Source organism: Triticum aestivum, chromosome 7A (genome assembly GCF_018294505.1).
Source record: "Triticum aestivum cultivar Chinese Spring chromosome 7A, IWGSC CS RefSeq v2.1, whole genome shotgun sequence".
Lineage (NCBI taxonomy): Eukaryota > Viridiplantae > Streptophyta > Magnoliopsida > Poales > Poaceae > Triticum > Triticum aestivum.
In genome coordinates this window covers 160743988-160766756 of record NC_057812.1, presented here as the reverse complement: position 1 = coordinate 160766756, position 22769 = coordinate 160743988, and the positions used below count along the sequence as shown (strand labels likewise).

The window sequence follows — 22769 nt, the reverse complement described above, 5'->3', positions numbered from 1 at the left end:
AGACATTTGGGACTAAATCAAGGAGAGTTTTTTTTGGGACTTTTCCAACAATGTCCTTCCATGCGTCCATTGGCCCGCCACCCCATGGTGTTGTTTGATTGCTATTTTTCTATATACTAAGGGCAACATGGTCATTTAATAACCTTTAGGAAGGGACTAGGGACTTTTTAGTCTCTGAAAACAAACAGAGAGGGACTTTTTAGGGATTAAGGACTTTTTAATTGGGACTAGAAAAAGTCCTAGGACTTATGAACCAAATAGGGTCTTAATATGTGTGATGTTACTCATACTAGTAGTAACTAGCTATGTTACCACATGCCTCTCTTTCTTTATTTATTGATCGCTAAATCATCTATTTTATCTACTCCCTTCTTTTCATATTAGTATACATCCGTTTTAGTGACAACTAATATGGAACGGAGAGAGTAGATATATGTAGTGTTACTAGCCAAGTTACTCCTACCGTGCGTAGTCTTATAAGCTCCAGCTGTCCAACACGACCAGTCGCCAGCTCCATTCCCGCCCCCCTCAAAACCCTCTCGAGTTCCAGAACCTTCCAGAAGAACGTCCCGCAATCGTCGCCCTCTCCTCCTCTCCTCCCCATGGCCGCGTCGGCGTCGGCGGCGGGCGGCGAGCCCCAGAAGCAGTTCCTATCCATCATCCGCGACTTCGCGGCCGAGAAGTCCCACGGCGGTAAGCGTCCCCCTCCCCGCGGCCTCGCCGCATCCACCCCTGTAGCACCGTAGGGTTTCGCGTCCTCGGCTAACCCAAGCCCGCCGCCGCTTCGAGTGCAGAGCGCACGGTGTCGGGCCTGAAGCGCCGCCTCGACGACGTGGTCTCAGCGTCCGACGCGGCCACGGCGGAGCTCGAGGCCGCGAAGCGCGCGCGGGAGGCGGCAGAGACGGAGCTGCGCGGGAGCGAGGTGCAGGCATCCATCGCAGACGCGTCGATACAGGCGCTCGAGGTATCTCCCCATCTCCCTCGCCCCGAAACGTGTGAATCGTGCCTCCGTTCAGTGCCAGTTCGCCTGATTTGGTTCGACGTGTTGTCGTGGTGCGTTTAGGCGACGATCTCTCGTCTCCAGGAGGAGATCGCGAAGCTGGGCTCTGAACTGGAGGCGCTTAAGGTCAGAAATCTCGATAATCGAAGCGGGTTCAGTTAGGATCCTGGCCTGTTGTTGCTTAAATATGACGCGCTTTGTGTGTTGGTGTTGTGTGTGTGTGTGTGTGTGTGTGTGTGTGTGTGTGTGTGTGTGTGTGTGTGTGATTGGAATTGGAACTGGCGGGGCTGCGCTTTTGGTGCTCGATGAAATGGCTCCAAAGAGCACAGAGGACATCGAGAGGTGAGTGGGATGGACTCTGTCTATCGTGCTGTTTCTGTTGTGCTCCAGTACATATCAACTAATTTACACATGCGCCTGCGCTGGTTGTTTCAGAGAGGAGTTCTTGAGACAGATGCTTGAAATGAATGCAAGGATAAGGTATGTGTTATTCTTTTGGTTTGCCGGCACTGACTACATGTCGTTCCCTGGATATGCAATCAGCTATTCAGCTGTGGCTTGGGCTGCATCTCTTGTTTGCTTTGGTACTATATATAAACGACCATGCCATTGTCTGGCATAGTACTTCGCCTATGTTCAAACTACAGTGAGGGGATCGAATAGGGATATATATGTGGATCTCGAAATTACAGTGATCCGTGAAATAGAGCATTGAGTATGTTTTAACACATTAACCTGCAGTAAGGGTAATCATGTGATATTTTGGACAGCATTATTAAGATCCTTTGCTATAACCTTATGAAGATAGTGTCAAGGGATACTACTAAGTTTTGTTTAATTCTTCAGAATAGTCGAACAGAATCACTTTTCTACCTTTTCTTTTTTTATTATGTCTACTTGGTATATTTTCTTTGCCTGCTAGCTGAAACTTGCATTAGAAGTTTCTTATTTGCTAATTATCTCGAGATAAACTTCATTCCTCCTCTGCAGGCAGTTTCAACAGAAGGCTTCTGCAGAATTAGCAGAGAGGTGCTCTGGACCGCCATCAGCAGATGGTAAGCAAGGCAAGTCAGCAGAGGGTAAGGACGCCAACTCGCAGTGCATACATAACACTTTCGGTTCCTGAATACCTTAAGAAGGGTTCCTGTAATTTTGCAGTTCCCATATTGTTTCTGTTTGATTCATTTTGCATAGTTTGAAGGGTAACCGGAATTATAAGTTGTACTTCTGTGCTGTTCTTTATTATGTCTGTACCCAAAAGCTTGTTATTTTTAGCTAGATCAATCTATGTCTTTGTTGTGGCGTAGAAGAGTAAGGGTGCACATAATAATGTAATGGCTGATAAGCTGCTCTTGTATTCTATCCTCCATAATAAGATAAATATGTGATTGCTTAATAAGATAAAGAATCTTGAAATGTGTTCCATTCGGTGTTGTGTAAGCTGGAAATGTGTTTCATTCTGTGTTGTACATATACTTACAGATATAATTTCTGTTATTGTAAGGCAAGCTATTGTTGGCTTTGTTTTTCTGCGATCATTTTGTTAATTATGTGCTCCGCAATGTGCTAAGGGTATGAGCTGCATGATACTTCTCTCATTTGCCCTTATGAATCTCCTGTCTAAAGTACTGTGCTCTATATTGCTACTTTCTTGTTTCCTCTTGGACTGAAATGTTCACCTTGGCAGGTCAAAATGTGAGCGACATGAATGAAACTATGGACTCAGAAGGTATGTTGACAGATTCGGTTGATCAGATGAACAAGATGAATGCTGAGGTGCATGTATTGGAGGAAGAGTATCAAAAGGACCTGCTTGAACTTGAAAAGGTTCTTCTCTCCATTCTTTCACCCAATATTGTGTTATTTATTAACTATTCAACTATTCAATGGATGTGATACACTTGTTTGGTTTTCTCCGTGTATCACTCAACTAGTTTTACATGCTGTGAACTAATGTGCTAGACATGTGTGTATTACCTGCATTATCCTTTTCAAAAGTCAAAGAAAATAATGCCAATGCTATTCGTCACGGTGCAAAATATAGAAGTTTATGCTGATAAATATTTGTTGTGCTAAATGTTTCCAAAGACATTTGTATGATAAACACTAGGACCACCATAATTCCAACCGTACGGGGCTAACATGCACGTACTGAGGCAGATGCTGCTGCTGCGGGTTTTTTTCACATGCTGCTGCTGCATTGTGAGAACTATAGTTCCAACTTCCAAGCTATAGCGATTCTCATAATTTTAACAAGAATATAGTAGTACTTGCTTTTTTTATGTATTCAGTTCGCTGCTTTTGCAGGAATGCGCATTGTCTGACGTTTTATATGGACATAAATTTTAACAGCTCTCTCAAGACTGTTGCCTTGTTTTACAGCTGCGTCATGAACTGGCTGATGTGCGAGCAAAGAGAGCTCTTATGGAGGCTGTGATGAAAGAGACGAAGAAGTTGCAGGAGCTCGGAGGATATCCTTTTCACCTGTCTAAAAATCACTTTGTTTGCGCAACTATTATTTATATGTACATATGTTCCTGCCGCTTCTTCATCCGTGTGTGTTTGCGGAAGCTTTCCTTGACTCGACGCAAGCGCGTGTCCGAACTGGAGAATCTGCACCATTCACTCGCTGAGGAGCTCCAGAAGCGCTACATATGCCCTGGCTGCGGAACCAACAACATGGCGCCGGAGGAGGAGGCAGCACCGGCAGCGGCGGTGGCAAACTAACTAGAGAAGTAGAGAGCACGCTGGTAGCTGCGAATCGGCAGGGCTGGTACCTGGTATGAGTTCCCAGTAAATCAGTGACACGGATCAGATTGTTTGTGGACGATAAAACCCCCCTAGATTAGCCGGCTGTACTTTGGCGAGCGGTTAGCTCTTGTCGTTGCATTACCTGACCTGCAGTGCCTGTCGAAACCACTGGGACACAGTCGTAAAATTTTCAGTGATCAGTACGAATACACGTCTTGTATCTGTTTCTTTGCTGTCACTGTCCGGTATTGTGATCTGAACGGTTTACGAGCACTCTTGACTAAAATTGGTCAAGCACAAAATCCTCTGTGTTTTCTCTTTTTTTTGTTTTTTTTGCAGGGAAAGAGTATTTCTATTAGCTAGCAAAAATACTCCAGTAGACGCAATCAGAGATCATAGCAGGGGCAATTTCCGGTGGAAAGTTATGAATCCACACTGCTGCTTTCACCTACTTCCTCCGTTCGAAAATATTTGTCATCAAAATGAATAAAAAGAGATGTTCTCCGTCCGGAAATACTTGTCATCAAAATGAATAAAAAGGGATGTATATTACATCCTTTTTTATTCATTTTGATGACAAGTATTTCTGGACGGAGGAAGTACATAGCCTTGCTAGGCCATGACTCGCAAAATTGGCTTTGTGGTTTATTTTATAGTTTTGCTAAAGCACATCTAGATGTGCCATAAGTATTGCACATCTAAGTCGTATGTCATTGATCTTACATTGAAATTCGTGTGAATATTTTCCAGGATGTGCCATAAGTATTGCACATCTAAGTCAAAAGTCATTGATCTTACATTGAGATTCGTGTGAATATTTTCTTTCTCTTTTTTCTTTTCTCTTTATGCTTGATTCACTCATTTAGATGTGTAATAACTAGAGCACATCTAGATGTGCCCTAGACACACCCAATATTTTCTTTCTCTTTTTTCTTTTTCTCTTTATACTTGATCCACTCAGTTAGATGTGCAATAATTAGAGCACATCTAGATGTGCAATAACTAGAACACATCTAGATGTGCCAGACACACCCTTTATCTTAACAATAGATACATTCCTTTCCTCAACAAATTCATGAATATCTGAACCCTGGATGAATACTGCGACGTGTTAGGCGTTGATGGATACCGCTTCAGAACAGTCGGTCTCCGTCGTCAATGGAAGGAGTGACCAATGCAGGTCTAGGGTGAGGCTTTCCATCGCTGCCAACTCCACATTCACCCCCAACATTTTCTACTGTGTTGCTCTGCTCTTACATTCTCTTAAGCCTTGGGAGTGAAATCGACTTCGTTTGCTACTTGTCCAAATAGGACACCGGGGGCAACAGAAGTTGTTGACCAGTGGCTAACAAGTGCCAAATACTAGTAGTACACTATATATTGGGACACCGCTGTTGATCCTGATATTTCTCACAATCGCCAGATACACAAAATATTGGGATGCACTGATGTAGATCTCCCGCTCTACAGAAACTAACCTCGCAAAGGACGCTAAAACTATATGTCAAAATTATACAACAACATAAACTACCCTATCAAAAAGAAAAGATTGAACTAAACGGAGTCATCACATTAGTTTCTCCAAACTTTGTAATAACTTGACAGAATTTTCCATGTTACTGGACAAGAATCCGGATTCATGCTTAGCCTCTTGCTTGGAAAGATAGCTCTTGGCTGCTTTGACATATGGGAATCCAGGCCCAAGCATGTGAGAAGCACAAGATGCCTTGGAAGCGAGGAGCTTGCAATCACCTGTAACAACACGGAAGACGTCATTATCTGTGATCACAACACAGCAGTGCAACTGGAATCGTGCCAAGTGGGGGACATGCATCTGAGAGTAAAATGGAAGTTGCAAAAAGAGAAAGAAATCATGAATGCCTAGAATTTAGTGCGCACAGAATAGTCTGGTGTAGCTGACATATATTCATTTTCTATATTGCACAATAGATATTTTATTACAGTTATTAATATCTGTAGTCAGCTCTTTATCGGTATGGAAAACACAAAGGGCCAAATTTAGTACGTTTAACTCCATAGCATTGTCTTGTCCCATACAGGAGAACCCCGTGATGCCATGATCGTTTCAAGGTGAAGGCATTGCACCATACGCCTGGCAATTACTAACAGCTACCTAAAAAATATTTTAACAAGTGATAGCCTTATCCTGCTGTAATAAGGTATGCCAGTTCTATAAACCAACAAAATCTAATATCAAACTGGGCCAGCCAGGGTCCACGTTATACAGATACCCGTCAACTTTTTTTAAACATGGGCTGCCAAGAAAACCACGAGTTTAAATGCCAATGGACTAGAGATTGCCCTATATCAATGTAGTCTTAGCATTTACTATCTGAGAAAGTTGATCAAATGAAGGGGAGCACCACGTGATTGCATTTCAGCAATAATTGAGTTAGAGGGACAAGCAGTTACCTTTTGCAGTTTCTGACATATAGATGTTTTGGCTGAAATGACGGTTCATCCACCATTTGCATCGGTGCTTCCATGATTCCCTCGTATGTTGCTCAAAGAAGACTGAAGAAAGACTACTAAAAGCATCAATCGATGCATCTCCTTCAACATTACATGAAATACAATCCTCGTAGTCAGTAGTACGATCAGAAAAAAGCCGAAGCAAGCATGATACAAGCTCCTCCCAGATGGAAGGCTTCCCGTTCACACAGTCTAGATGCAAAACAATTCTCTCAAGTAGTCGGGTGGTATTATAATATCCTGGGGAACCAACAACAGGTTAAGAAAATTTAACCATTGCCACTAGCAAAATAATCAAATCGTTAACATTTCTGAAGTTCGCATAGATAAGCAATGTAATAAACTTTAGAAACTGGGAAACCACGAGTAGCATTGAAGTTCATTTTTTCTTCTGATAGTGATATCACTACTAATATTCTGTTTTGATGATCACAAAAATGGCTTCATAGAAAGATCAACATGCTTACATTCTACGATGTCCTGTAAAATACTTCATGCACGATCTTCTCTACTATTCTGTTTTGATGTAACAATCTAATGACATTTCTACTTTACTAATAAAATGACCAGTATCAGTAATAATTGTATGGATTGCTTGAGACTAGAATACTTGACATGCAACAAGCAAGAATAATTCGGTTTCTTCGGGATTGTAGTTTCGAGTTACTTTTCCAGTGATGAAATCAAGAGCATAGTTACAAGATAGCAATATTTCCACTCGCTATACCGAATTTAGTGCCACAAGAGAAGGTTAGTAGTTATAGTGCCAACCAGCCACCACTAACTTCTAAAACCCTTTGCTTTAGACCTTCCAATTGATGAAACCAGTCCAAGTAAACACCTTAGCGTAAACCACTATAATTCCCATACAGCAGGTTTCAGTGATGTCAAAGGTAGGTATTGGAGTAATAGCAACACATCGATTTAACACTTCTTTCCTCAATAGTCCATTTGTTTATCTTATTCCGTTGACAAATGGCCTAACTGCAGGGGAAATATGGACTTTAGAAATAGTTCATTACTTCAGTCCAGTTTTGCTGATACCAATTTTTTTTTCTTCTAGAATGTATGTAGCAGTACCAATGTAAGGAGTCGACTACTAAACTAGAATTGATCAAATAGTAGAGCACCATGGGAGAAAAAGTCTTCAGCCAAAACCTTTTCTGTGCATTTCAGTTAGCCTCTCAACCGAGTAGCTACATGTAGGATCTCTCTGCAAAGCTTCCTCATAGCAAGAAGATATAGTTGATACTTGATTTTGGTCAAAATACTCTAGCAGTCTGCCTCGCAATCTGCATTACAAAAACTAAACTTCAGCCACTTAGCTCACAATAGCTTATATCAGTGCAGACAAGGAACAAAAAAACAGAAACTACCATAGTCAAAAGATGTTTTAGAAACATAAAATGAGAGATGAGATTTAAGATAACAAATTGCTTTAAATGATAACCAACGACATGATGGCTTGACAACCTGAAAGGAAGCGCTGTAGTAGAACTGCGGCAGGTCTTCTCAAGTTCACAAAGTGCATCTTTCAGTTTATCACCAAGCAGGAGAATCTACACCATAGTAAAGGTAGCTAAAATGGGTCTACAGATGAAAACAAAATCCATACAAGAAATTGTATGGTTATATGCAAAACATGGGGTACTGGTTTGATAGACAAGTACCTGTATTAATGGCAATAAGGCTGCCATTACTGGTGGTGACGAATGAAGAGCCACTTTTAGACATCTTTCTGCATCTGCGTAGAAGGCATTAGGTGTTGACTTGTACTTCCAGTACGAATCAAAGCAATCACTTGAAGTCCCAGCAGCATGCTTTAGACGTAGTGGCAACAAGCTTTGTTCCAACCCTTCAAGTACCATAATAACATCTAACATGTTAATACATAATTATGCGGAGCTATAAAACAAGCTTGATAAAGATAACAAAAGTAATGGACAAACGGTTGCTCAGATTAATGAGGCTAGTTGATCTGATGAGGGACAGCCACGAAGCTATAATGTACATGCAATACATTACTACCAACGATGAAGGATCGATCCAACTCTAACAAAAAGAAGGATAAATCTACACGATGCTTCCAGCGCATTCATCAAAATCTGTTTCTGACTTGCCGGATGCAAAAAGAAGTAACAAACCTTAAGAGTTGTCAAGCATTGTTTATATACCTCTTTGAAAATTCATGTCATACTCTCATATTTTGGATCCAGATGCATCAAATAAAAGTAAATAAAGGCTAAAACTGGTTGCAGTATTGCTATCAAATAGAAGTGGATGGTCGAAAAACAAAATGTATTAGAAGGTATATGACATCAAACCAGTGGTTCTTTATGATTGCTCTAGATGTTCCAGTAATGTAATCACTCAGTGTCATTTTTCTACAGATCCCCAGAACTCGAAACTACCTAGTACTTAGTGGAAGGGAAAAAACAGATGAACATCTTGAAGAAGTAGATGGAAAGTCACTAACCACAGGTAGGGGCATCAGAGGTATTAAAAAATACGCTTCGAAAATCTGCAGAAACCACTTCCTCTTTCACTTGTGAATCTACTGAATCGTTTTCCTTAACAGGATAAACAGAACGAGATTTCTTGGGAATCTTGCATTTTTTGTCTATATTCCCATTATTGATAGAACTTTCTGAAGAGCAAGCAGGAAAACTGGCATCATCAACATCAATGCTGCAATTGTCATCTGAACTATCCTGAAGACCATTTTCTCCACAGGTATTGGATGACATAGAAATTTTGCATGATTCATTGTACACATCAAATCTCTCAAGTTGCATATCTTTGGGCAAGCCAGAGTACCATTTATCATATGATATCAAGCCATGTATCAGATTTAGAGTTGGTTCCTTCTGTAGTCCGTCCTTCGCGATGAGGCTGAAAAAAGGAATAGAAGCTCTCAATTCTTTTATCTCAGTGCTGACAAGACATGTCTGTGGAAGAGAAAATTAAAACAAGAAACTAAATCATCCAAAAGCTTCAACACTTGAAAAGTACTCTAGTTACCAGAATTAAGATGCTACACATATCTTAACACAATGTATGCATTTAACAAATGCATACTTTTGTACTATCTGTAGATTCCTTTCATCATCATAAAAAATTTCCTAGATTGACGCATATGAATACCACACAAATGTCTCGTGAGCCACTCAGTTGGCTGGAGGTGAGAGTGTACACCACCAACCATGTACTTGAATTTGGGTGCCTACTTCTGTTAATGAAAGAATAAATTCCACATTCGACCAGATATTTGTGATACGTGACAGTTTGAACCACATTTAGTTTTCGGTGACACTTTGAAGCAGATTTTGCACAAATTATTCCACTCTGAAAAACACTTTAGCATTTGAATTAGTTCTGATGTGATGGTCACACTCATCAGGGTGATGTAACAGTCACCTATTGCTTGACACATCGCAAGACTAACTGTGGCGTACATTTTGCAAACATGCATCTGATGTGGCAGAGGCTAACCGAAGGTCCAACAGCCGCTCTCTGCTAGCTATTACTGCTCTCTGGTAACCCAAGTTCTGCTACGTTGGACAGTCCAGCTAGCCTCTGCCACGATGGACATCGCATCTCTAGCTAGCCTCTGTCATATCGCCGGCTAGCCTATGCCATGTCAGAGAGTATCTGTGAGATGCATGTCCCAATTGGCCTGCAATGTGTCAAGTTGCGAGTGACACACTACCCAGACAAATGGGGCAATCATGTCAGAACCACTTCAAAATCTGAAATGGTTAAATGTGGTTCAAAGTGGAATGTTTTGTGCAAAAACAAAAAGGTGGTTCAACCTGTTACTATGTAACAAATACCTGGACCAAAATGGATTGTATCCTTAATGAGAAGTTACCTAGTACCTCGCAGGCAATACAGTCCTTGCCTGATAACATGTGAAAAAACAATTTCTTTGGATTTAACATGATAGACTGATACTTGGTTTCATTAAGGAAGTAAATGAATTAGGCATGTAAATTGTAACAACAAACAAGATGACATGGCTATAAGCCTATCACAGATCAGTGTATTCCCAAGAAAAGGCATATCAAAATATGTGTACAAGACATGGCAGATGTAAACACTAACAGACTGTGCCGGTAACTCACACTCTTGTTGCATTGTGTGCATCGTCGATCTTGCCTTGTGAAAGATAAAATAGAGCCAGTTCGAGTTTAACCATGTGTTTCTGCCAAACAAATTAACAGGGTTTAGCAAATACAAAGGAGCATGATGTTTGTACATCTATTACCGTATAATAAAAAGGATTAGATCAGAGGTAACACAGAAAACAGAACACAATTAGAACTGAAGACTATGATGTACAACATGATCTTTTTATTAAGCTAATCCCATGACCTTAGTATTCAGGTGAGTCTATGAACATACGAAGTTATGACTCAATGTTTCCGATCAACTGAATCCAATTTTGCCATGGCATGCAGAAGTTTAAATTGCAACCAACCTAACTATAAAATACTAGCAAGCCACAACAGAATAAAAACACACGTGCACAAAACTGCATATTGTGATTTCGAACTCAACAAAAAGAGGGCCGTTTGCTATGTTTTTAAAGCGTCCCTAAGGCGACGCCTAGGCGTCGAAGCGCTCCCCCTCCGCTTTAGAAAATCGACCGCTTTGGGCGCCTAGGCGTCCAAAGCGCCCGCCTAGGCGTCGCCTAGGCGCCAAAGCGCCCCCCCTCCCTAAGGCGGTAAGGCGTCGCCTTAAAAAATAGGCCGTTTGGAATATAAGAATCCCAAAACAAAAGAACAGATGTAGGATACTTTTGAAGAACATAAACAGGAGTACTACAATACACTTTGATCCTCTGCCCTGTGTCAGCTTTTACCTCACCCTAAGTTCATGTTGTTCTACTGATGAAGGACCACCCATGGTTTTACCAAATACAGCTGGTGTTGAGCAACTGCAGACAGTTCAGGTAGCAACAAAATATAGGTGCATCAGAAGGCAGAGCTCACAGTTGTGCGGGCTACAGGGCAATGCGCACATGCCAGATGGGCTTCAATAATCTCTACTATAGCAACGGTATCACTCCTATAGACACAAGTTAGCAGAAGATTGCTGACCAGACTTCACAGCAAATGCCCTTTCCCCATAAAGTTCATACAAAAATCCAACGAAAGGTACAATAATAAGGAACTTTCATGTGTATGCTACTATGCTTATATCCAAACAAATGAACAGTCCTAATTCCTGTTGGATTTGGAATTCAATGTTGTTCCAGGAAACATTTTTTATCCAATTAGGCTCTGAATAGTACTGATTGGTAACAATACGGATTATAACAAAACCCTGGTTCCATTTTCAGGTGTTTGTTCAGATATGGTTGTATTAACAAATTTACTCATGGTATATACAAGAATAAGATAATTAACTAATTTAACATTGTATTAGTCTAAAAGTTGACAACAAATTAGGAACTTACTTTTGCAGAAGTAGGCAACCACATTAGCCGTTGTATCCAAACATCAAAAACCTTCTGCGTCCGGTGGTAGTAGGTTCTCCTCCCATGGTTGCCACTATCCTGAGCAAGGCGTCTATGAATATCCATCGCATCCTTCAATCGAGCAACTAGCCTTCATTAGAAAACACTAACTTTACCAAAACCATGAGCTGCTATAAAAATTAGTAATTACACCCTGCATGTTCTGCTTACCACTAAAATGCTGCGGACCTCCTCGAAGGAGTCAGGGCGCTGGATGCCAGGTAGGAGCACGGAGAAGACCCCTGCAGCATCTCGCCATTGGTGCGTGCGAACATGACTGTGGAGGAGACGGCCAAGGCGTCCACGATTAGCCCACATGGTGGGGGCTTGCTCTGTAATGGGCCTCTGAGGGTAGGGGCGTCGTCTCCGGACCACCTTCCCTCCCGTGTCCTTGCCAGCGTCTGCATCGAGCTCACGCTTGACAGTGGTAGTCGGCGTTGCGCTGGGCTGCTCGCTCCACTTATCCACAGAGGAATCGGCCCTTGAAATGCCCGGCGGGGTAGCTTGGGGAGTGAAAAGGGGCTGCTGGATTGGGGTTGCCGGCAGGCAGTGCCGGCTGCGCTTCTTGTGCGGTTGTGCGCGCAATGTTTCCCCTCCTGCATTCTTGCCAGCCCCGTCGTCGGCGTCAGGCTCGCTCTTTATGGAGGTGGGCACGGTCATCGGCGTTAGGTCCAGCTCCCCGCACCGCTTGACATCGAAGGAATCGGTTTTCGAAATCCCGGACAGAATAGTTTGGGGCGTGAGCAGCGGCTGGCTTGGGGTTACCGGAAGGTGGTCCCGGCGGCGCTTCTTGCGGGGCGGTGGGCGCGAAGTGCGAGCGGCAGCGGTGGTGCCGACGTCGGGCTCTTCCTTGACGGGGGTGAAAGCCGGTGGAGATGGCGACAGCGGCAGCCGCGCCATAGCATGAGGCGGAGGCTCACCGCGACGGCCGCAAGGTGAGCTGCGCGGGCGGAGGAGAGACGCGAGTGCGGCCGGGAGGAGCGGAGACGCTACCGCGAGACGCCCTGTTCGGAGGCCGCATGGCTTGGTGCAATTTGTGGCTCCAGCGCCGCACTCCGCGCGATAGCTTCTCGCGAGGAGCTGGGCCCCGTTCGGCACACCAGGTGCAGATGGAGGCAGCCGGGGGGCGCCGGAAACGACGGGGAGACGGCGGGTCGATGGCCAAGAGGGGAGAGAGGAGGCGGCGCGGCTGCGAGACAACCTGACGGGGTAGGGACGGCGGCGGCCGGCGCTAGGGTTATCTGGCTTCCAGAAAACGCTGGCTCCCGCTCCTAATCTAGTGTCAGGCCTGAACCTGCAGGTGTCGATGAGATTCAGTTATCCAACGACTGAGATGCCTCCACGCCTTACCGCTTCGTCGAGAGCCGTTGATTTCCTAAATGTACCGTTATACAGTAGTAGTTACTGTTACTTTTCACTTTGTCAATCACTTTCGCCTATATAACCAGCCGGGATGTGGCTGGCATGTGATCTGTCTTTTCTCTTACAGAATTCGCCTCGATGGCTTACGGGATACTTCAAAGTTAAATCAATAGCAAATACATCCAGATCTGAGATTTCCCCGCTCCCAAATTTCTTTGATTTGCTTGCTAAATTCGCATAGGTCTAGATCGGTCCTGACAAATGGTATCATGAGCCATAGTTCTTCGGCAGAAACACGCTCCGATGGGGAAAAAATTCCAGATCGGCGATTCCCACCCTTCTCGACGGCGGTAGGATTTTCCGGTGGCGTTGGTGGTGGGGAGCGGTTGGTTGGCACAGATTAGCCGAGCGGAAACGGTTGTTCGAGCACACTGCTCGAGCAGTAAAATTTCGTGTTCCAGCACTGATCCGTGTGCTAGGGAGGCGTGGATCGCAACGGCGGCATGATTCGAGGTTTGGGAAGGGTTCCTGGTGATCCAGAGGTAAAATTTTGTACCCACACCTCGAATCAAGGAGATGGGGCGAGCAAAGGCAATGATGATGCGGATCTGCAAGAGATGCTGGCAATTTGTGAAGATTTTGCAGTCTTAGAGAAGGATAGCATGGAGATGCAAGTTCAGGTGTCCAAGTTGCAAGACGAGGTGCAGTCCATTGGCTCTAAGCAAGGAGAAAATTGCAAAAACAGTGGGCACAGCGGAACAAGGAAACAGCTAGCAGCAGAAAAGGAGAAATCAAAGCAATTAGAAGACATGCGGCTACACAACTTACCACCTGTCAGGACTAGTAGACCAGCAGCTCCTCCTGGATTTCATAACCAGGGCAGGCAAGATGCAGCTAGTCAGATGGGAACTTCAATAACTGGCGGAAACAAAGAGTATACTCTTGCATTCAATCAAATATATCAGCAGAATAGAGATAGGCAGTTATGGCAAGGGTATTATAAAACATATGAACATGACATGCAAGCACAGTTCATGAAATCTATACTAGAGGACCCAAGTTGGATTTCCCTAGATTTTCTGGCATAGACCCTGTGGGGTGGATAAGGCAATGTAACAAATATTTTCAAATGTCTGGGGCACCTGAAGAATATAAAGTATCTCTAGCCCAAATGTACATTATTGATAAAGCAGATACTTGGTTGAGAAGGTCTGGTTTATTAAAGAAACAGTTTAACTGGAAGCATTTTGGAGCTGAAGTGGTGAAAAGGTTTTCTGAACAGGGTACTTATGATCTAACAGAGAAGTTTACCAGTCTGAAACAGCTCAACAGTATAGTAACAGCTTATACTAAGGAATTTGAGGATTTGATGGCAGAAGTACAAGAAGAAAATCCTGAGCTAGGAGAGTGTGGCACCCCGATCTGCTTGGAGCAGGGGGGCCTTCGCACGTCAGCCCAGGATAACACCTAACGCACGACAGGTCCATGATACAGCATTCCAGGTACAAGAATATTCATCAAATACATGTGTATAAGATTACATCATTGATGAATACAATTATGTGGCATAGCCCTAAGGCTATTTAAATGGTGGCGGAAGTCTATTTAACTGGCGACGGAAGTCTTGGTTTGGCAGCATATCGCTCTGGCTGAGCTCCATAACTCACAGGACTGACAAGATTACGGTCTAGCACGACGGAACAAGCGAATAACCTGGGCACGACCTACAAAACTGGCATGACACGCCATGTCAGTACATTGAATGTACTTGCAAGACAACCAAATACAAAGCAACCAAACGAGCAGATGACAAAGTAAGAACCAAGCATATGCAACAGTCTACTTTAGCACCACTACTAAGCATGGCATGATATTAACTAGAATCATAAATCATGAACAACATCATAGCATCTACTAGCATGGCAATAACAGGACATATCAAACTTACTTCTAACATAGCAACAACAAAACATAGCATATCCAAACGTGGCATGGCATCATGAAACTGTGCTAAAAATAAACTACCAGTTACCTCCCGTGAAGACAGATTGTACTAACCTTATGCAACAATCACTTACTCTGCCACGGCTCCTCGGAGCAAACTCATGACTTACCGAGACCTCGTCTCGGGGTCATATCAACACATCATCATGACTTCTCACGATTTTCTCATAGTCCAAGTCACCACATTGTTTATCACATAAGTTATTAGCAGGTTTATCCTCCATTTCGACCAAGACCCGATAGTGTGACCTACTACGAACTGTGCTGCTATCGATAGACTTAATATACACTCTGCAAAGGTAGCGCACTGTACCCACACCACATAATCCATGGCCTCGCACTCCCATTCGGGTGGACCAACGGCATTCCGACAAAGCTGTCCTACTGCCATGACACTCTCCCGGCCACTCCGACCAACTCCCATTTGGGCTAAGTCATGGGTGGCCCCGTGCCTACCAAAGGCACCTACGGCCACCGTCGTGGCAAAAACAGTCCCAAACAGGGACATGTGCACACAACTAAACTCGGGCTCACAAGGCTTATGTCCGCCTACCTGATCAGGGTAGCGCGCACCCATAACCTTTCCAAGTTGGAGGCACCTGCGAGAGGCATGACAACAGACCCAGCTAGGGCCTCCCATAAAGGCAAGTGTGGCTGCACTAGAGAAAGCTTGATTTGGTGGCATTATGACTCGATCCCATCGATGACGGAGGAGTTTTATTATGAAGTCATGTTATTAACTTCTCCACCATCATTAATAGTATGATCATATTAACAAAGATGCAACAATGAGCATGCAACATGCAAATGCATTAACAAATATCAAGTTCCTCAAGTGAACAGATAAATCCTATGAAACATGACAATACTGGGTACTAGCTTATCGATGGTGTAACAAAATCATCATAGCATAAATACTACTGGCATGAAACTAACCAAAACACATGTATGACATTATCAACAACAATATAACTAGCATGACAAATGCTATCATGAAAATCAAGCATGATGTGGCAAGCAGTACTAACATATAGCACAACTGAACTAACGGTAGATGAAATAGACAAAAACTACTGCAACTAATCACACACACGAGGTACCAGCAAAATAAACATGCAAGTTCGAGGCTCATGATAAGAGGTTGGCTTGCCTGGGGGTCGACAAATACTTCGGGAAGAAGTGTGAAACAATCGCGGAAAGAGTTGCCGGAAATAGTTCTCTCTCGAAGGGGGCTGTTTACGGGCAAGGGAAAATAGGCATTTTTAGAATGTGCAAACATAAATAAAATAGGCCCATCAAAAAGAGCTCAACGAATAGAGAATGTGAGCATTGGAATCACCTCAATCGGAGTCACAGTTGCAAAGTTGTGGCCGTTCACTTTTTAGGCAGAAAAGTGGCTTAAACAGTGAACGTTCGCAATTTAGCCGCTTCGGCCGGCTGGTTCAGTCAACGGCAGCCCGGGTCAGCGCTGAGGGGCTGACAAGCGGGGCCCACCATGACTTTTCTCTCCTCCTCCTGGTTGTCGCTTTATTGTATGAAATGCAATCGCCATGTAATTGCTTTACTTTATCACTAAGCGGTAGCGATAGTTGTAGAAGCAATAGTTGGCGAGACAACAACGATGCTACGATGGAGATCAAGGTGTCAAGCCGGTGACGATGGTGATCATGACAGTGCTTTGGAGATGGAGATCAAAGGCATAAGATGATGATGGCCATATCATATCACTTATTCTGATTGCATGTGATGTTTATCCTTTATGCATCTTATTTTGCTTAGTACGGCGGTAGCATTATAAGATGACCCCTCACTAAATTTCAAGGTACAAGTGTTCTCCCTGAGTATGCACCATTGCTATAGTTCGTGGTGCCGAGACACCACGTGATGATCGGGTGTGATAAGCTCTATGTTCACATACAACGGGTGCAAGCCAGTTTTGCACGTGAAGAATACTCAGGTTAAACTTGACGAGCCTAGCATATGCAGCTATGGCCTCGGAACACTGAGACCGAAAGGTCAAACGTGAATCATATAGTAGATATGATCAACATAGTGATGTCCACCATCGAAAACGACTCCATCTCACGTGATCATCGGACATGGTTTAGTTGATATGGATCACGTGATCATTTAGATGACTAGAGGGCCGGATGTCTATCTAAGTGGGAGTTCTTAAGTAATATGATTTAATTGGACTTTAATTTATCATGAACTTAGTCCTGATAGTATTTGCAAATTATGTTGTAGATTAATAGCTCGCGTTATAGCTCCCAGTTTATTTTTGATATGTTCCTAGAGAAAAATAAGTTGAAAGATGATAGAAGCAATGATGCGGACTGGATTCGTGATCTGAGGATTATCCTCATTGCTGCACAGAAGAATTATGTCCTTGATGCACCACTAGGTGACGGACCTTTTGCAGGAGCTGATGTAGACGTTATGGCAAGCTCGGTATGATGACTACTTGATAGTTTAGTGCACCATGCTTTACGTCTTAGAACCGGGACTTCAAAAATGTTTTGAACGACATGGAGCATATGAGATGTTCCAAGAGTTGAAATTGGTATTTCAGACTCATGCCCGTGTTAAGAGGTATGAGACCTTTGACAAGTATTTTGCCTACAAGATGGAGGAGAATAGCTCAACCAGTGAGCATGTGCTCAGAATGTCTGAGTACTACAATCGCTTGAATCAAGTGGGAGTTAATCTTTCAGATAAAATAGTGATTGACAGAGTTCTCTAGTCACTATCACCAAGTTACTGGAACTTCGTGATGAACTATAATATGCAAGGGATGACGAAAACAATTCTCGAGCTCTTCGTGATGCTGAAATCGGCGAAGGTAGAAATCAAGAAAAGCATCAAATGTTGATGGTTGACAAGACCACTAGTTTCAAGTAAAATGGCAAGGGAAAGAAAGGGAACTTCAAGAAGAATGGCAAGCAAGTTTCCACTCCCATGAAGAAGCCCAAAGCTAGACCCAAGCCTGAAACTGAGTGCTTCTACTGTAAAGGAAATGGTCATTGGAAGCGGAACTGCCCCAAATACTTGGCGAATAATAAGGATGGCAAAGTGGACAAAAGTATATATGATATACATGTGTACTTTACTAGTGTTCATAGTAGCCCTTGGGTATTTGATACCGGTTTAGTTGCTATGATTAGTAACTCAAAACAGGAGTTACAAAATGAACAAAGACTAGTTGAGGTTGAGGTGACGATGTGTGTTGGAAATGATTCCAAGGTTGATAAGATCACCTTCGCATACTCCCTCTACCTTCGAGATTAGTATTGGAACTAAATAAATGTTATTTGGTGTTTGCGTTGAGCATAAATATGATTGGATCATGTTTATTGAGATACCGTTATTCATTTAAAGTTAGAGAATAATTGTTGTTATGTTTACATGAATAAAACCTTCTATGGTCTTACATCCAATGTAAATGGTTTACTGAATCTCGATCACAGTGATACACACAATATTGATGCCAAAAGATGCAAAGTTAATAATGATAGTGCAACTTATTTGTGGCACTGCCGTTTAGGTCATATTGGTGTAAAGCGCATGAAGAAACTCCATGCTGATGGGCTTTTGGAATCACTTGATTATGAATCACTTGATGCTTGCGAACCATGCCTCATGGACAAGATGACTAAAACTCCATTCTCCGGAACAATGGAGCGAGCCACTGACTTATTGGAAATAATACATACTGACGTAAGCGGTCCGATGAGTGTTGAGGCTCGTGGCGGGTATCATTATTTTCTGACCATCACAGATGATTTGAGGAGATATAGATATATCTACTTAATGAAACACAAGTCTGAAACATTTGAAAAGTTCAAAAAAATCAAAGTGAACTTGAGAATCATCGTAACAAGAAAATAAAGTTTCTACAATCTGATCGGGGAGGCGAATATTTGAGTTACGAGTTTGGCCTTCATTTAAAACAATGTGGAATAGTTTCACAACTCACACCACCTGGAACACCACAGCGTAATGGTGTGTCCGAATGTCGTAACCGTACTTTATTAGATATGGTGCGATCTATGATGTCTCTTACCGATTTACCACTATCGTTTTGGGTTATGCATTAGAGACAGCTGCATTCACGTTAAATAGGGAACCATCTAAATCCGTTGAGACGACACCGTATGAACTGTGGTTTGGCAAGAAACCTAAGCTGTCGTTTCTTAAAGTTTGGGGCTCCGATGCTTATGTGAAAAAACTTCAACCTGATAAGCTCGAACCCAAATCGGAGAAATGCGTCTTCATAGGATACCCAAACGAAATTGTTGGGCACACCTTCTATCACAGTTACAAAGGCAAGATATTTGTTGCTAAGAATGGATCCTTTATAGAGAAGGAGTTTCTCTCGAAAGAAGTGAGTGGGAGGAAAGTAGAACTTGATGAGGTAATTGTACCTTCTCCCGAATTGGAAAGTAGTTCATCACAGAAATCAGTTCCAATGATTCCTACACCAATTAGTGAGGAAGCTAATGATGATGATCATGAAACTTTAGATCAAGTTACCACTGAACCTCGTAGGTCAACCAGAGTATGATCCGCACCAGAGTGGTACGGTAATCCTGTTCTGGAGGTCATGCTACTTGACCATGACGAACCTACAAACTATGAGGAAGCGATGATGAGCCGAGATTCCACGAAATGGCTTGAAGCCATGAAATCTGAGATGGGATCCATGTATGAGAACAAAGTGTGGACTTTGGTTGACTTGCCCAATGATCGGCAAGCCATAGAGAATAAATGGATCTTCAAGAGGAAGACGGACGCTGATAGTAGTGTTACTATCTACAAAGCTCGACTTGTCGATTTTTTTTGACAAGTTCAAGGTGTTGACTACGATGAGATTTTCTCACTCATAGCGATGCTTAAGTCTGTCTGAATCATGTTAGCAATTGCCACATTTTATGAAATCTGGCAAATGGATGTCAAAACTGCATTCCTTAATGGATTTCTTAAAGAAGAGTTGTATATGATGCAACCAGAAGGTTTTGTCGATCCTAAAGGTGCTAACAAAGTGTGCAAACTCCAGCGATCCATCTATGGACTGGTGCAAGCATCTCGGAGTTGGAATATACGCTTTGATAAAGTGATCAAAGCATATGGTTTTATATAGACTTATTGTGAAGCATGTATTTACAAGAAAGTGAGTGGGAGCACTACAGCCTTTCTGATAAGTATATGTGAATGACATATTGTTGATTGGGAAATGATGTAGAATTTTCTGGAAAGCATAAAGGAGTGTTTGAAAGGAGTTTTTCAAAGAAAGGCCTCGGTGAAGCTGCTTACATATTGAGCATCAAGATCTACAGAGATAGATCAAGACGTTTGATAATTTTTTTTCAATGAGTACATACCTTGACAAGATTTTGAAGTAGTTCAAAATGGAACAGTTGAAGAAGGAGTTCTTGACTGTGTTGCAAGGTGTGAAGTTGAGTAAAGACTCAAAACCCGACCATGACAGAAAATAGAAAGAGAATGAAAAGTCATTCCCTATGCCTCAGTCATAGGTTCTACAAAAAGTATGCTATGCTGTGTACTAGACCTATTGTGTACCTCACCATGAGTTTGGCAAGAGGGTACAATAGTGATCCAGGAGTGGATCACTGGACAACGGTCAAAGTTATCCTTAGTGGAATAAGGATATGTTTCTCGATTATGGAGGTGACAAAAAGTTCGTCGTAAAGGGTTATGAGGGAGTCCTGGATTAGGGGGTCTCCAGACAGCCGGACTATATCCTTCGGCCAGACTGTTGGACTATGAAGATACAAGATTGAAGACTTCGTCCCATGTCCGGATGGGACTCTCCTTGGCGTGGAAGGAAAGCTAGGCAATACGGATATGTAGATATCCTCCCTTGTAACCGACTTTGTGTAACCCTAGCCCCCTCCAGTGTCTATATAAACCGGAGGGTTTAGTCCGTAGGACAACATACAATCATACCATAGGCTAGCTTCTAGGGTTTAGCCTCTACGATCTCGTGGTAGATCAACTCTTGTAATACTCATATCATCAAGAACAATCAAGCGGGACGAGGGTATTACCTCCTTTAAGAGGGCCCGAACCTGGGTAAACATCGTGTCCCTTATCTCCCGTTACCATCCGCCTTAGACGCACAGTTCGGGACCCCCTACCCGAGATCCGTCGGTTTTGACACCGACATTGGTGCTTTCATTGAGAGTTCCACTGTGTCGTCACAATAAGGCTTGATGGCTCCTTCGATCATCGGTAGCGATGCGGTCCAGGGTGAGGTTTTCCTCCCCGGACAGATCTTTGTATTCGGCGGCTTCACACTGCAGGCCAACTCGCTTGGCCATCTGGAGCAGATCGAGAGCTACGCCCCTGGCCATCAGGTCAGATTCGGAAACTTAAACTACACTGCCGACGTCCGTGGAGACTTGATCTTCGACGGATTCGAGCCCGTGTCAGGTGCGCTGCACAGTCACGACGAGCACGACATAACTCTACCGTCGGACAGTGTTCGGGAGATCGCATCTGCAACTACTCCGGCCGTCAATCCAGAGCAAATCACGCCATTTGAGAGTGGAGGGATAGACCCCGCTATGGAGACCGCACTCTCAGTGGCGATGGAGCCGGATACTGACTTCACCCCTTACGAGAGCCGTGTCACCGAACCACTGGATTCACCTCCGGCCACAGACTCCGAGCCGCTTACATCCGTGCCCGTCGAATCCGACTGGGTGCCGATCATGGAGTTCACCTCCGCAGATATCTTTCAGCACTCGCCCTTCGGCGATGTGCTAAATTCATTGAGGTCCCTCTCCCTGTCAGGAGAACCTTAACCAAACTATGTCCGGCTAGAATGGGATGCAGACGATGAAGAAATTCTCTGCCCACCCACCACCCACTTAGTAGCCACTGTCGACGATTTAACCGACATGCTCGACTTCGACTCCAAAGACATCGACGGTATGGATGACGATGCAGGAGACGAGCAGGAACCACCGCCCACAGGACGCTGGACCGCTACCTCATCATACGACATATATATGGTGGACACCCCTAAAGAAGGCAATGGCGACGAGACAGCGGAGGATGACCCCTCCAAGAAGCAACCCAAGCGCCAACGTCAGCGGCGCCGCTCTAAGTCCCGCCACAGCAAAAGTAGTGATACCGGCACAGGAGATCATAACACTCCGGATAGTGCCGAAGAAAACCACAATCCCCTCCAGCACGATGTAGAGCCGGAGGATGAACAAGCCAGCCCTCCAGAGCAGGCAACAAATGGAGAACTAGAGGAGGACAATTGCATGCCTCTCTCTGAAGACGAGGCGAGCCTCGGCGATGAAGAATTTATCATGCCTGATGACCCCGTCGAATAGGAGTGCTTCAAGCGCCGGCTTATGGCCACAACAAATAGCCTAAAGAAAAAGCAACAACAGCTTCAAGCTGATGAAGACTTGCTAGCAGACAGATGGACCGAAGTCCTTGCGGCCGAGGAATACGAACTCGAGCTCCCCTCCAAGAGTTACCCAAAACGCAGGTTGCTACCTCACCTCGAGGAGGAAGCATTGAAACCCCACGCACCAGTGTACGATGCGGCTGACCGGCCACTACGTGGCCGAGCCAAAGAGGCGTTTCAGCCTAAAGTTC

At 43.7% G+C, this 22769-nt stretch overlaps 2 protein-coding genes across 2 annotated transcripts; one reads left to right on the top strand and one right to left on the bottom strand.

The window, feature by feature from the left end:
- The first annotated feature begins 469 nt into the window (after positions 1-469).
- LOC123152441 (uncharacterized) lies at positions 470-3975 on the top strand. The gene is made up of 9 exons (XM_044571983.1): positions 470-693; positions 795-964; positions 1064-1126; positions 1323-1342; positions 1436-1480; positions 1991-2079; positions 2688-2827; positions 3383-3471; positions 3592-3975. The coding sequence occupies exons 1-9, from the start codon at positions 603-605 to the stop codon at positions 3725-3727; spliced, it is 843 nt and encodes a 280-aa protein (XP_044427918.1). The 5' UTR covers positions 470-602; the 3' UTR covers positions 3728-3975.
- A 1113-nt stretch (positions 3976-5088) lies between these two features.
- On the bottom strand, positions 5089-13035 carry LOC123149269 (uncharacterized). Its single transcript, XM_044568900.1, has 9 exons — positions 11937-13035; positions 11706-11837; positions 10369-10448; positions 8721-9136; positions 7915-8099; positions 7718-7803; positions 7403-7536; positions 6185-6484; positions 5089-5503 (listed from the first exon to the last, which is right to left on the bottom strand). The coding sequence occupies exons 1-9, from the start codon at positions 12663-12665 to the stop codon at positions 5319-5321; spliced, it is 2247 nt and encodes a 748-aa protein (XP_044424835.1). The 5' UTR covers positions 12666-13035; the 3' UTR covers positions 5089-5318.
- Between the last annotated feature and the right edge of the window lie 9734 nt (positions 13036-22769).

Bases quoted from the DNA above. Each gene is read 5' to 3' on its own strand.
- LOC123152441 (XM_044571983.1), top strand. From the start codon at position 603: ATGGCCGCGTCGGCGTCGGCGGCGGGCGGCGAGCCCCAGAAGCAGTTC. The intron at 965-1,063 runs GTATCTCCCCAT...TGGTGCGTTTAG, and splicing joins CGTCGATACAGGCGCTCGAG to GCGACGATCTCTCGTCTCCA. The intron at 2,080-2,687 runs GTAAGGACGCCA...TCACCTTGGCAG, and splicing joins GCAAGGCAAGTCAGCAGAGG to GTCAAAATGTGAGCGACATG.
- LOC123149269 (XM_044568900.1), bottom strand. From the start codon at position 12,665: ATGGCGCGGCTGCCGCTGTCGCCATCTCCACCGGCTTTCACCCCCGTC. The intron at 9,137-10,368 runs GTGAGTTACCGG...TCCTTTTTTCAG, and splicing joins GCACACAATGCAACAAGAGT to CCTCATCGCGAAGGACGGAC. The intron at 5,504-6,184 runs GTAACTGCTTGT...GTGTTGTTACAG, and splicing joins TATGTCAGAAACTGCAAAAG to GTGATTGCAAGCTCCTCGCT.